The sequence below is a fragment of the Tinamus guttatus genome, unplaced genomic scaffold (assembly GCF_059628265.1).
Source record: "Tinamus guttatus ecotype Peru unplaced genomic scaffold, ASM5962826v1 Tinamus_guttatus_pri_ptg000368l, whole genome shotgun sequence".
NCBI lineage: Eukaryota > Metazoa > Chordata > Aves > Tinamiformes > Tinamidae > Tinamus > Tinamus guttatus.
This window is the reverse complement of record NW_028288902.1, coordinates 1-14537: the sequence shown is the minus strand read 5'-3', so window position 1 is coordinate 14537 and position 14537 is coordinate 1. Positions and strand designations below refer to the sequence as shown.

Here is a 14537-nt window from a genome sequence, read left to right as displayed (position 1 = left end):
TAAACAACTCCATGATCTTTTGTTGTGGTTAAAGGACAGGTTGGCATGGCTTGCGCACACGAGGAGAAAGAAGAGACTAGTATCCTTCAGGGGAAGCAAGGCTTTTCCTAGAGCACCATGTTATCACCCAGGCAGCATGTAACAGCTTTTGTGGTACACATCAGACACTTGAGGGTTTATGGAGGAAGGGTTCTTGGTCTGAGCTTAAGGCCTCAGAGGTTTAGCAAAGTCTGAGGAATTAAACAGTCATAACCATCTTTGTATCCCAAAACAACCTGCTCCACAGATTAAACAGATAGCACAGTAACATTTGGTCTCGCATTGGTTCGCAAATGAACGATAATGACATTGTCTCTCTTTGGACATTGTTTTTCTCTCTGTGATTTGCTGAACAACTAACTAAAAGGATTGAAGGTCATAAAGAAAAGGAGTTCACAAAATAAGCGCGTCCCACAAGAAGATTAGCGCAGCTGGGAAGCAGAACTACACAGCTTTTTGTCTCCAGCAGGACAAAACAGAGGGAGGCAGCCTGCTCAGACAAAGAGGTAGTTAGAAGGTTTCCATTTCAACCCCATTGTTTGCTTGCAACAGTTGAGTATCAAGAGGGAAATCTGAGGGGAAGAGACAAAGGAAAGTAATGGGCAAAAGAATACAAAACACTTTCAAGATCACAAAAATGACAGGCTGGGCAACATGTCCTGAACGGGAAAGGTCTCCCTTTTGCAAGGAAGGTGATGGGTTCGTCTACTTCAGAAACCACAAGCTTACTTTCTGAAGGGACTCTGCTGAAGATAGCAGAATGATTTCTTCCCCAAAACATCATCTGAGAGGTCACTGTGAACACACACAGGTGAAACCTCAGCTCTCAGCTGGGATGTACATTCCGCAGTTGCTCTCACCAGGTAAAGCAGCTCCTCATGGCAATGCCAGTGTTTGCAGTGAGGCAGCACCAGCGATGGTGACTCCAGTATTCCACAGCCTCCAATCAGGCATGGAAGTTTTATTTTAAATTTTCCAGACCAGAATGGCAAGCCTCAAGAAAAACTAAAAACTATCCATTTTATATATGTATGTGTGTATATATAATGCATATATATATGTGTGTGTGTGTGTGTGCATATATGTATTTATATAAAATCAAAGAACTGCACCATATAATGTCTGCTTCATTACTCCAGCGGGAGGAGAGCAATGACTCACAATGATGCTCTAACAGGAGCTTTCCCAACTCCGCTTACTTCATGACTGGAAGATGAAAATCCTACTGTTTTTCCACTCACCGAGATGACACGACCCAAGATCCGCCCCACTCCCCTATTCTCAGGTGGCACGTTTGCCAACCTCCACGTGACTTTGGTCGAGCCAGGTTCCCCTGGGAAGGACTGCATGGTCCCACGTGCGTCCCGCACTCTTCACTACGCTGCAGGGTGCTGCAGGCAGTGCCGGGTGCTCTCGTGCTGCAGGCGCCTTTCTCCATGCTGAGGCCAAGTGCGGCCTCCTCCTTTTGCTTACTAGTAAGACTGTCTCCTTAGAGATAGTTTACTTCTTTCAGATCTCGTTAAAACCCCCACATGGGAAACAATTTTCAAATTCCATTCTTATTTTCAAAGTCAGGACTAGCTTGCCAATTCCTCCAGACTGAGCTGTTCCTTGAGCAGATCTTGTATGACTAACGAGCTTGCTATTCACACACCTTCTGTGCTATCAGCCTGCTAACCTGCCTGTAGCAATCCCCAGATCTTCGCTGGTGCAACGTGCATGTTCGACTTCTGTGAAGCCCCTTCCGAACAGTATTCCTGCAGTGTCAGCAAAGCTGTGCCCAGAACCTCACAGTTCTTTCACACCTCCAGTGGGAGGGCTGTGAAAATTCAGAGAATTGAGCTCATTTCATGCAACTACATGGAAATTTGGTTATTTGGTTTGTTTCATTCAAAGTTTCAACTTACTTTAAGAAACTCAAGTAGCCTCACTTGTTCCATTTTTTCATAATATTTTAGATTCTATCAGCATGCATTAAAGGCAAGAGCCAAGAGGGATGAGCCTTTCTGTTGAGTTTCAGCTCCTGTCCTCCTGTCCTATTTGGGGTAGCAAATGCCAAGAGTCCAGCCACACGGGGCTTAATAAAGGATCTTAGTCCAGGAGTTACTCTTGAATATCTAGGCTGAATTCTGCATTAACCAGTCACAGAACCTTCAGCAATGCAAATCCTGATCTGACTACTGAGCTTGCAATTAAACCAGTATTTGCCAACAAAACAGAGAACCTCAAGAGAAGATTGAGGCAAAGCACTAAAAAACGACAGATATTTGCATCATATATCTCATACTTTTTGTTTCCAGAATGTGGGATAAAATATTAAGCAAGAACTGAAAGACAATGAATGATACATTACATACATCAATGAAAAAAACAACAATTATTTTTCTTCTTTTATGGAAGCTTTCCTCAATTCTTAGCTTTGGAAAAGCCTTTAATTTAGGATTCTATAAAATAAACATATCCACAACCACTCTCAAACAAAAAAAAAAAAAATTGCTTTCTGAAGTAGTAGGGGACTCCTGAAGTACCTAGGGACTCCTAAAATGAAAAAACTGTTTGTTCCTCACCCCCTTAACATGAGCTTTTATTTAAGATGTTTTCTTTTAATACAGGACATCTACACAACATATTTTAGTAGTTTGTGCTGACATTTTCAATTTCTATCACAGTCTTCACGAAAGGGTCTTCTCCCATATTCTTTGTATCTAGTCAGGATCAATTACCATCGAAACCAAAAAGACACGTTTAAAAATATTCTCAGCAGCTCAGTTTGATTTCCCACCAATTCTGCCTTTTTTTCTGCTGCAGTCCAGATATTCCAGGTGAAATATGAGAAATACCAGGTTAATTCTGAAATGAACCCACAGCAGAGCATTTTCCTTAGAGCCTCGTAGTCATCCCTCATGCAGCAAAGCATCAAGGCAGCCCAGAGACTTTTTTATTTTTATGTATAAGAGCTAACCTATCTCACACGCTGTTTTTAAATACTCTTTCACCTTTACATCCTAGATGTCACAACATTCTGAGGCAAAAGGCTCCAGTCTATTGAAGAAGCCTGTACAACTACATGTCCTTAGGCAGTGAATTTGGCAGATTTATGCTGAATTTCATAGAGAAGTGTTACTTTCAATGCTCCTTGCGACCTTTCATTTTCTGTAGTTGGGGTTTCCATCTTCCCACTCCCCCCGAGAAAGTCTGCCTTTAGTGTGCTGCCTCTTGGTTTTACAGACTTGACTTGACTTTTGCCTCCTCTCTTCCACCTTCCCTACATTCCCAAACTCTTAACTGGTTTCCATACTCATTAACTCCTCCATTTTTGCTTTGCCGACAGTTAAGGGTGAGCACTGCAATCTGAGTGGTTCACATGCAAGCTCCCCCAGAGTGGATCCATTTTCACTACTGCATCCACTTCTCTATTCCAACACTTTTTTCGTCTTTCTTTGCCTTTTTCTTTTTTTTCTTTTTTTTTTTTTGATTTTGTCTTCTTGTAGGCTTTGCCTACACGTGAAGCAACCATTTGAATGAGCTCTCCAAGAAGGATGCTGGAGGAGGCACAGCAGTTTCAAAGAGCACACATTTAACAGCAGTTCAAATTCTTTCCCCCAATGCCTCAGCTCTCCCTCTTTTTCAGAGGGGCTCAAAGCATCGTGCCCGATCTTCACACCACCATGGCCATAGCGTCCTCACGGTCCCACCGTGGCCATAGTGAAGCAGATCCCAGGGAAGGCCCAGGAGGAGGGGGAAACATGATGGGAGGACAAGGGGAAGCCTCTGCTCACACTGCTTCTTTGAACTGTAGTTTTCAAAATTCTTCTTTAAATCACAGTATTTCCATTCGCTGCGTAAACAAAATAGCAGCGAGTTGAGCTCTCAGAACTCACTCCTAACTGGGAACACTCAGAGATCTCAAACAACATCCACCTTCGGGATTAGTTGTTGTCAAAATGTCCAGTTCTTTGTGAACAGGGTATTTTTCTTCCTGCTTCCACACCTATTTCCTCTCTTCTATTTCTCACCCCATTTCCACTGTAAATAGAATATCTCCAGAGTCACCATGCTGAGAGCCACGGTGCTCCCAAACTCTATGAGCCCCAGCACCAGGCAGCCTCCGTAATGGCTCCAACTCTGTTTTCTTCCCTGGAAAGTGGGAAATGAGGACAACTCTTCCTCCTCCTACCATACAGGGCTTGCAGCAATACTCTGAACCTTTGAACAAAACTAATTCAATATTATCAAGCACTGGCACTAAAAGACCTTGAGCTCAGGTTGCACTTGGCATTTCACCCAACACAAAGATCCTTGTCTCCAACGCAGTACTGACAAAGTATTTGGTCGCATTACGTCTTTGCACTGAGGTTGCTTGTGCACTGAAATACACAGAGGAATTGCTTATTCTTTTCACTTCTGTCTCTCTCTCCATTGGGTCAGTGGTACTTATGACACTTCATACTAATGTTTCAACAGAAGTTACTGTATTTGTTCAGTTAGCACTGAAAGGAACAACTTGTGCCTCAACAGCAAAAAACCTCCCAGATCATCCACTTTTTCATAGAGACAGTTCTGCTAATAGAAGCTTTTTCCCAGGTCTGTATTAAGTACACCCACTTCTTTAGCAGTAATAATACATTTGCAAACAACACAATCTTAATGTAAACCTGTGAGCTTAGAAAGCTCCAAAGAGCAATCTGCAGTGTATGTGTAAGTTGTTTTTTTGCCTGTGTTTATACATACACATAGATACCTGAACGGATTAAGCTGGTTTTGTGTTTCCACTTACGTCCTCTTGGTTTCAAGTTTCTAAATTATGCTGCACGATGTCTAGAAACTAACTGCCAGCTATATGCATTTATTTCCCTCCTGCTACCAATATTTTCTCAAAGACAATCAGCTGAGCAGTAAAATAACTGCAAAATAACTCACCAGCTCTTACATAAAAGCACCCTGAGTGTTTCACAAAACTAGCTTATGAATTAGGAATCAGACACTTTCCTAAAACCAAGTGAGAATGGGATTACAGTTAATCACATTAGCCTATAACATTTTTCCTCTAAAAGAAGGATTAAAGCTAGAGATATGGAACTTCCCACATTTTCACATGCCAGCTTCATTCTTCCAGACTTCATTTGATTAACAGCTAATAGAATTACAATTCATAGACCTGGGATTTTAGGGGATTACTCTAGAGAGGTTGCTGCAGGAATTTGCTAGGCTGTAATTCCAGGCTTTGTGCAACTGGAAAGGAATGCAGAGACCTTAAAATGACATTGAAAGGTAAACTGGAGGTAGCCCCAGCTTGAGAAAGTTATCATCGACATTTTGCAAAGGCCAGTGAGATACTGAGCTCAATTAAAGTTTATTGAGGAGAATAAAGACAAGAACTGAAAGCACATGATGGAAGGTGTAGTAGTGTGACATGTGACATGGTAACGGAGAGAGGAAGAAGCCCCTGAGTCAGTTTTATGTTCCATTTTAAAAGCTTTTAAAAGAATTTTTTAAGTTTTAATGTTACAAAAAGTGATCATCGGTTTCAATCACAGTAGTGTAGAAGACACGACTGATTTTTAAATTTTACCTCTTCTGTCCTCCCACTCCCCTTCTTCAAGTATGAAGGTGAAAATTTATTTATATCGTTTCATATTTTTTTTTTATTCTGAAACATGGAAATTGCCCAGTTTAGACCAACAACCTACAAAACCTTATAATGCCTATGGCACTATAAGCATTTATATTCATTTGTATGTAGTTCAATGATCAATGCAGTTCTAAATCAGTTTGCAGTCCTAAATACTTGAACAAATACCCGAAATAGCATATTCTACCTCCATGTATGGAGCTCTGTATGGAGAGCTCCACCCATACAATGCAATGCAAGTTTCACTGTACCACACTTAAAACTTCTAATGCAAAAATACTACAACTTCGAACAAAGATCAAGTGATGGAGGTCCTTGGAAAGTAGTGGAAAAACGAGCTTGTAATTTCCTTTTCCAATAAAGACACCCACAAATAACAGCAGCAAAGAAAAACAAAAATTAGCTTCAGGCAGGTTCCAGATCAAATTTCGACTCAAAAATTGACTATTCACAAATGAAACAAAGACCCTTAAAACAGATTTGGAAGAAAAAGCACTTTATCCAAAATGCTCTTCTTAAAACTGCTTAAACCCAGTAATTTAAGGAACCCAGTTTTATTGCACAGACTCCTGCAAACGATCACTTACTGCCGAACAAATAAACAAAAAAAAACGAAGCATTGCATTGAGAAGGCTCGAGTGCTTGCACAGAAAGGGAACCTGTGGAATGAATGGGAGACAGGGGGAGAGAGCCGAAACCCCATGTAGTGCCCAGAAACGCAGGGAGGCGAGAGCCCTGTGCCCCACGCACGAGCAGGTCACGTCCCCTCTCTTCCACCGCTAAGCAAAGCCCCTGCGTGCAGCAGCAAGGCAAGAATGTGGCAGCTTTCATTTGGCAGCTCGCAGCACCAAAACAAGTTACCAAAAGCTCAATGGACAAAAGTTATGTTCTAGGGTATGATGGATCTGAACTAATTTTGGAAGCATCGTACCCAATCAGGCAACAGGAAAGGATTACTTCCCACTGTTAAGATTCACAGCATCTTCTCATCTTGTCCTCCTCATGAACAGGCAGCACAGATTGCAAACCAAAAAGAAAAATTTCCCAACCCAGGGTGGGGAAAGGAAAAATATATAATTTCTTCAATTTCATTCAGTAACAGGAGGGGACAGGGTAGAAAGTTTAAAAATAAATAAATAAATAAATAAAGAGAGAGAGAAAAAATAAAGATCAGCGGCACTTTGAGCAATTCATTTTTCTGACACTGACCTCCCTTTCATTGAAACTGCATCTTTCAAAAGCCAACAAAAATATGTGATATCAAAGCTGCAATGTCTGTAGTGTTTTCTTAGACTTTTACTTAGTTTTCTAATACGATGTTTAAAAACAGAGCACACTCACACAAAAGGACCAAGCCTTTGCCCAGGCAGCTGCCATGCAAAGGCTACAGTTTCACTCCGGCCCGTGGTATCGAGTGTCCGGCAGTTCTGGAAAGCTGCTACTTGCTACTCCAGACAGCCCGAGGTGCTCCCAGGGTAATGTCTGTTGGACAGCCTGTTGTATCTGAAGAAAACGGAGATCTCAGAAGAACAGGAAAGTAACTTTTTTTCCCCCCCTCTCTCCTTTTTTCTCTCTCACCTTTTGTAGGAGTGGGGAGAGAGGACTACACTCCTGCACAAAAGGGACCACGTAAAAGCTGCAGGTCTACTGCCAGTCCCACTTCTGATGGGAGACAAGGACTCAGACAAGGAACAGATTATTATTTTCGTTTGATAGCTCTTTTACAGCAGGAAAAACTTGCACAAAAGCTTGTACTATGCATCAGCTGAGGAGGTCTCTAGCCTGTACCTGAAGACAGAAAAATAATGCTTGGCCTGAATGAACTGATTCTGACCCCACCAAAAAAATAAATAGATAAAAATATCTGCTGTGTAGTTTGGCTAGAGCCTGATTTCTTTCAACTCTCCGCAGGGAAGAAGCTTGGAGAGCAGAAGTTGCCATAACAGGTCAAAAAAGACAGAGGGACAAATTAGGGAAATTCAGACAGACTTGGAGGAGGAGCAGAGATTGTCTCTTGCATTGGTACCTTCAAGCATATGGGCAGATAAGGAGGCAAGACTACATAGAGATAGTTTGCCATGGGACCACATGATTTTAAAGGAGAATTTATGTGGAAAGACATTAGAAGCAGAGCTGTGATGACAACGGGATCCTCAGACAGTCTGTGAGTCCTCTAACTCCAGCCCAAGGATGCTCTGCAGCAGGATACACACCACAGCATGATCCATAAAACCACCACGAGCCCCCAGGCAGCACCTGCTCCACTTCCACCCTACAAGTGCACACCACGAGGAGAGAGACTTGCTCCTAGTATGAAATAAGCAAGGGACAAACAAAGCTCAATCTGTTGTTTTCCTCTTACTGCACCAGGAAAAATTAATAATGATAAAAAAAAAAAAAAAAAAAAAGGAAAGGAAAGCATACACAAGATGTTCCACATATTCCCATTCTTTCTCCCATCCTCTAGCCCTTTCTTCCCCAAACTAATTTGACTACTTTGAGCAATTATATTGACTGACATCACCAAAACTAAAAGCAATGTTGAAGAAGGCATGGATAGCAAAGGAGTTAGGACAGCAATGAAAACAGTCAGTCAGGATTGTACATTTATGGTACCACTTCCCCGCAAAAACACAGAAAGGGAGACTGAAAATGGCCACCCCACTTTCAGGCCTAGCGAGCGTCAAGACCAGAGCCTGCTTTTACTAAGAGAAAATCCATGGAGCTGAAAGCGTCTGACAAGGTCCTTCCCCTGGAGAGGAGGTGCCCGCCAGAGTTAGAGCCAAGCTGACATTATCACAAGTGAAGGAGAGGGACGAACTGAGCTCCGCGAGTCAGTGGGGCTGGCGGCCTTGGCAAGGCCGCTCTGCCTGCCCGTGTCAGACTGGGCCCGTTCGCCCTCCGCCTGCCATGAGGGAGACGGAGACCGTTTGGGAGCCGCACAGGGACCACACAGGACACTGAGGCTAATGCAATCCCTAGCACTAAAGGAAAGAGAGAAAGAAAAAGGAGGGAATTAAGTAAAGCAGAACACAGATGATAACCACCCAAGTGAGCTGCACTGACAGCTTACCATTACAAGTTGTTGCCTTTTTTTTTTTTTTTTTTTTTTTTTTTTAAATATCTTCTCAGTTCTGCAGAGCTGGAGGGTCTCCTAGGATACAGCATTTACCATATTCCTCCACTTCAGCAATCCTGCGTTTCCCCAGCAGGCTGCCTCCCTGATGAGCCTGACTGTTGAACATAGATTTAAAATGAGGAATGAAGTTTAGAGATCTGTAATTCCCACTCAGTATTAAACATGAAGAGCAGCTCTGCCACAGCAACATTGATAACCTCTTCTTATTTGATAGTACAGGGTTTTTGACTTTTTTTTAATCAACACAAGTTCAGAGTAATGCAGAGGGTTCATATTTTGGTTTTCTCATCTACGGATTCTTAAGGCAAACCCTCCTGCTCAGAGGCTGCCTCCCACCATGGTATGTATCAGTGCCAGCTCCCTCTGTTTTTCTTTCTTTTCTTTTCTTTTTTTTTTTTTTTTTCCCCCCTGCATCCCCTCCTTAGATCTCAGGAATTGATCAAAGCATCGTTTAAGGGGCAGAGATATCAAGCAGACCAGCTCTATCCATACTCTGGACACAAGCTGGGGTTTCTCTCACCACCTCTGCAAAGTTTGATGTTCTGTGCACTGGAAACCATGATCCCTTCTGCTCTACCTAATGCACAAGCAGGGAGACTATTTGGGATAATGCCATGAGTTCTATCCAACCATGCCAAAGACAAAGTCTAGGTCACAAACAGGGATAGCTACATGGGAATCAAGTCTTATAAGCAACCTCCTTATTATTCTGTTAACAGAGGGGAAAAAAGAAAATCCTTAGGCAGTTAAAAGCCAACAAAATGCAGCTCAACACAGAAGTGACTTACCTATCCTTAAGCCTACAAACCATACTTCCTCTTCATGTGATATATGGGCCCCATCACTGGAATGATTTGTGTGATGCAGCAGAGCTTCAGAGCTTCCTTTCAAGGTCAGAGTCAACATGTTAAATTTCATCACATTTACAGCATGAGAGAGGTTCATCCTAAGGGGCACAGCCCTGTCAGGTTACTTTATAGCACAATGATAATTCTGCCAACCTATGAGTGCTTACGCCCTTCTCGAGCTGTGCAACAGCAATATCTAATCCAACTGAAAAAACCTGGACTGTCTGCAGGTAACATCTGCCAACCCCTGCCAGCACCAGGCTAAGAGGGGGCTGAGCTACAGCTGTCTGCATGCAGGGACACAGTTTCTCTCCAGCTTCAGGAGCCTGGACTGTGCTTAAGCCAACTTGTCAGAAACACATGAGACAACAACAGTCTTAAGCCTTGGGAGACCAACTATGCAATAGGGCAGCTTAGATGGATGAGTTGCATACTGATGTCTTTATCAATCATAGGCACACAATTTAAACAACATTAAGGACACCAGAACATATTGTTTACTATTTTGTTCTTTTTTCTTCTTTTTTTCTCCCCTCCCCCCCCCCCCCCCCCCCCCGTTTTTTTCCCCCCTGAGAGGTCAGAAACCACATAGCAAAAGCCTAGCACACAAAGACAGGAAAAATACACAGCAGTTCAAGCCCAGATCTTTAAACTTGGGATTCATTCTCAATGTTCATGCCTATCTCCTTGCCAAAGCTTTTCCTGCCTGCCTCAGCTTCATCATCTGAAGAACCAAAACATTCATACAGGTATGGTTTTCAGCAAGGTTATTTTGAAATTACTCTTTGCAAAACACCTGGCAGATTAGAGGCATTACATAAATATTAAGTGCTATAGTACACACAGGCACCCTGGCTTTATACAAGGAAAGGGATTTCTGAAGTGCTTACAACCACCATGAGGTTTCTGTAAGCTGTTGTGTGGCTCAAGTTTAAATAACTGCTTGGCAAGGTATGTTAGCATGAGTATTACATCGTGCATAGAAAAATAATTCACAGGAAGAGTATTTGAAGTTCTATAAGAATATACATGGGATTTAAACTTCAAGCTTCATTATATCAGGTACTATCCAATTGTGTGTTCTGAACCACAGAAACAATTGAAGAACAGAAATTCACCTAGACACAGAGACACGGAACCAATTTTTTTTAAGGTAATCCATTATGTTTTACAAGGTGTGTGCACTTAACCTAAGGAGGAACGCAAAGAGAAGATAAAAAAGGTGCTGCTTCTCTCCAAGCCACAGTATCCTCCTGAAATTTGCACCAAACAGAGCACATATAAGAATCCTGTTTACAGATGGGGTATGAGTCACACTCCCAGCTGACGATTTGAAAGTCTTGCTCCCAGAAATGAGAATGTAACTTTCAATCCACGTGAGCATGAGCACGGCTGCTACATTCTCTCCTTTTAACACAAAGCAACAAGGTTTCGAATAAGAGATCAAGAGTTGCAAGCCCTAAACTATACCCCGACATCACCACATGTCCAACTTCACACCATAACTTCCATGTCTCCGTTTACCCCATATCATAGCAGGATAAGCTCTCATCTACTTCAGCTGGTTACTACAGTGCTCAACATAATGCCTGCATAAGCAGTTCAGTCTGCAAAGACAACATGAAAGATAAGCCTGGTGGAAAAAGCATCAACTTAAATTTTATGATGCCCCCAAGAAGGCTGAAGTGATTTTAATTAAAGAGCAAAAATCTGTAGTCATCAAGCTCACATGCATATCTTTTCTATAAACTAGGCAAGTAAGACAGCATGAGAAGATACAACACAACATCATCAGCCATAGAAAAAAAACAGGGTGTGTGTGTATATATATATATATATTTATTTTGCAGGGGAGGGGGCAAGGAAAGAGAGTGCAAAAAAATAAATAAATAAACCAGAATGTTTTCCTCTTTCCAGTCAAAGTTCCTGCTGCAACAATGTGCTGTTATAACAATGCTGTGGAAGGCCATGGCCATAACGCCTCACCCACAGCTCTGCAGCCGTTATGGGTCAGTTGCCACTGTGCCCCAAGAACGTGAAATTGCTCCTGCAGGCCAGCAAGCAGCGGACCACAGCACTGCCGGCCTCCTGAAACGCACAGGCATGGAGGAAGAGTCCGCGCTCTGCGCCTCGGCAAAACGGGGGCACTGCAGGGAGGATAAATTAACTTAAAGTCAAGAAACATGCACACCACAAAAGTCTTGCCTGTGCCTATTACGATTTGTGATGACCAAGGTATCTAAATGTCCTTTAGAATGGAAGGCAAAACTAGCTTTAGCATAACAACATATATATATATATATATTTACATATATATACACACACATATATATTTATATATTTATATATATATATGTATACACACACACACACACGACTGGTAACGTTTCCACATTTCCCTTCAGTGTGCTTAACAGCACTTTCTGAGATTCTTCAAAGCAATCACAGGAAGGTAAGATTGGAGAAGAGAGAAGAGCGAATGCAATGCAGAAAAGGCTGGCTATGATCTCATGCTCACAAGTCATTACTTAGGAAAGCAATTACAGCTCTGCATTTGGGACCATCAGAAACACATCTTCACATTCAAAGCAGACTGAAGAAAACTAGAGTTTTGTTTCTTCATCATAAAACGCTATTCAGTGGCAGTTTCTCTGCAGCACTGCGAGCAGATGGCTATTTCTTGCATTGGTGTCTTCACATTTTTGGAGTCCAGAGAGGTCAAGCAGGACATGGCCCTCACCCCACAAGACTGAAGGCTCCTTCCACCCTGTTCACACTCCGCCTGAAGGTGGCAATCAGAAAAACACAAAAATTAGCAGAGTGTGAAAAATACTTCCATGTTCAGATTTCAGACACCGGTGAACAGCATCCAAGGTATTTCATGTTAGACACTGCAGTTATCCCACAACCCATTCTCACCAGCCACTTTCGGGGTTTTACACACCACTAACGGCAGCTTAGCAGAAGTTCTATGGGGAAGAGGTCGTAACGCATGGAAAATGGCACAAAACAGGACTGCAGATGGAATTTTCCTCCTGGAAATGGGGCAAACCCAGCAGGAGCTGGAAACTAGCTTGCAGCTGCAAGGAGGAGGCAGCCTGGGGATCACGGTGGCCCCCAGGGATAAGGGGGGGGCAACGGGTAGCGAAATATTGGGCAGGATTATTTTCCCCTCTCCTTCCTCAAATAAATCACTCAACTTTCAGAGAGCAGCAAATCTCCTTACGCCTTCAGATTTAAGGCAGCCCTAAAAGAGTATTTGTTAACAGACTCCCCCCTCCTGGGTCATTCTCACCACATGTCAACTGCATTCAGTAAGGCCACGTTAAGTACATCCTTGGTAAGGAATAAAACGGTTATTTCTAAACAAAACAAGACCCTTAAGCACAATTAAAAAGCTTATTGGATTTGATTTGGGAAACAACTTTCATTTTCCTTCTACAGAATTTGATGACCAATAGGAAAGTGGGGAATGCAAATATTTTAAATACGTCGCTGCCACCTGCCATGCTGGGGAAAGATGTAAACTAAAACTCAAGGTCTCAAGGCTTTTGTGCAGGCAAAGACAGTGCAGAACAGTTGTTTCAAAAGACAGTTTTGAGTCTGCTCCATAGGGAAAGCATAGTCCCTACTGAAATTGCAGGAAATACACATGTTCCACCCCAGCATCAAGCATGTTTTTGAAGACCTCATTTGCATGCCTATGTGCTTTGCATAATGATCACAGTATTAAAAGAGGAAAAGCTAATAATAAAAATTAAAGGCTAATTTACATTTCACTGCATACCACTAGGAGATAATTTATTTTTAAAGTTAGCTACTTAAAATATATGACATGAATGAGCAATACTATAAAAATATCTATCCCCTAAACGACTCAGCATAACACAGGCAAGGGAAAAAGAGGGAAGGAGAAGAAGGAGCAGTGCTTGCCGGAAAAGAACAAGTCCAATGAGCATGCATATATGGTGAGAAAATAAATAGCAGGCTGGGCTTTTTTTTTTTTTTTTTTTTTTTTTTTTTTTTTTTAAATCACTGTTTGAGGGTGAAGAAAAACCTATTCTCAGGAGCTGACAGAACAAGATAGTTCCTTTATCTTCACATCTGAGAAAACGATGCATTTTGTGGTTTCAGACTGCTTTAATCCAGCACAGGAACCAGCTGTAATCCCAAAATGCCTTCTCGAGTTCAGATGAAACACTGACACGACCAAGTGGAGCCGTTCCGATATCATCAGTAAACCGACGTGCTTTTACAATGAAAGAACATAAAAACTACAACCACCTTTCCGAGCCAAGGCCTCCAGGTGATGTCTCTGCTGAGACGGAGCTTCCTTCCAAACACAGCAAAATAAATCTGGTGCTGGGTGCATGAACAGCCTCCTTGGCCCCAACTCTGTGTGCAAGGAGGTGCCCCAACCGCCCGCACAGAGACTCCACAGCCACCAAAGCGCTGCAACCACTTTTGCCGTTTCACCTCAACACGGAAATGTAGAAAATCCAGCAGCTCAAGGAAGTTGGACCTTGCAGCACAGCGAGAAGGAAAAGCGCTTGCTGATTTTATCCTACCAAAGCAAGCCAGTAAAATGAGCGCTAAATTGCTGCCTTTTGCATTATGCCACAAGCTACTTGTGGGGACAGCAAGTTTTCCTCTAGCGCTTGCAAGGGCTCATTCATGCTGTAACAAAAGGCAAATACTGCTCTGATAGTTTCTTTCTTTTTAGACACTAATATCATGCTAAATAATAGCATAAAAGGACTTCATTCCTCCTTCAAAGCAAACAAACTTAAAATGTATATATAATAGTAATGCTTCCTTCTTGGCATTTTTCCATCTCTTTTCTCTCCATATAATTTGAACGCATTCCACAAGGAAAACA

General features: G+C 42.3%; 1 protein-coding gene across 1 annotated transcript in view; it reads right to left on the bottom strand.

Moving 5' to 3' along the window:
- The window catches only part of PPM1H (protein phosphatase, Mg2+/Mn2+ dependent 1H), a 105040-nt gene extending 103563 nt beyond the window's left edge, over positions 1–1477 (bottom strand). The window contains exon 1 of the mRNA XM_088530366.1: positions 1281–1477. Within this exon, the coding sequence (XP_088386492.1) occupies positions 1281–1477 (197 nt within the window). The remainder of the gene's footprint in view (positions 1–1280) is intronic.
- Positions 1478–14537: the final 13060 nt, after the last annotated feature.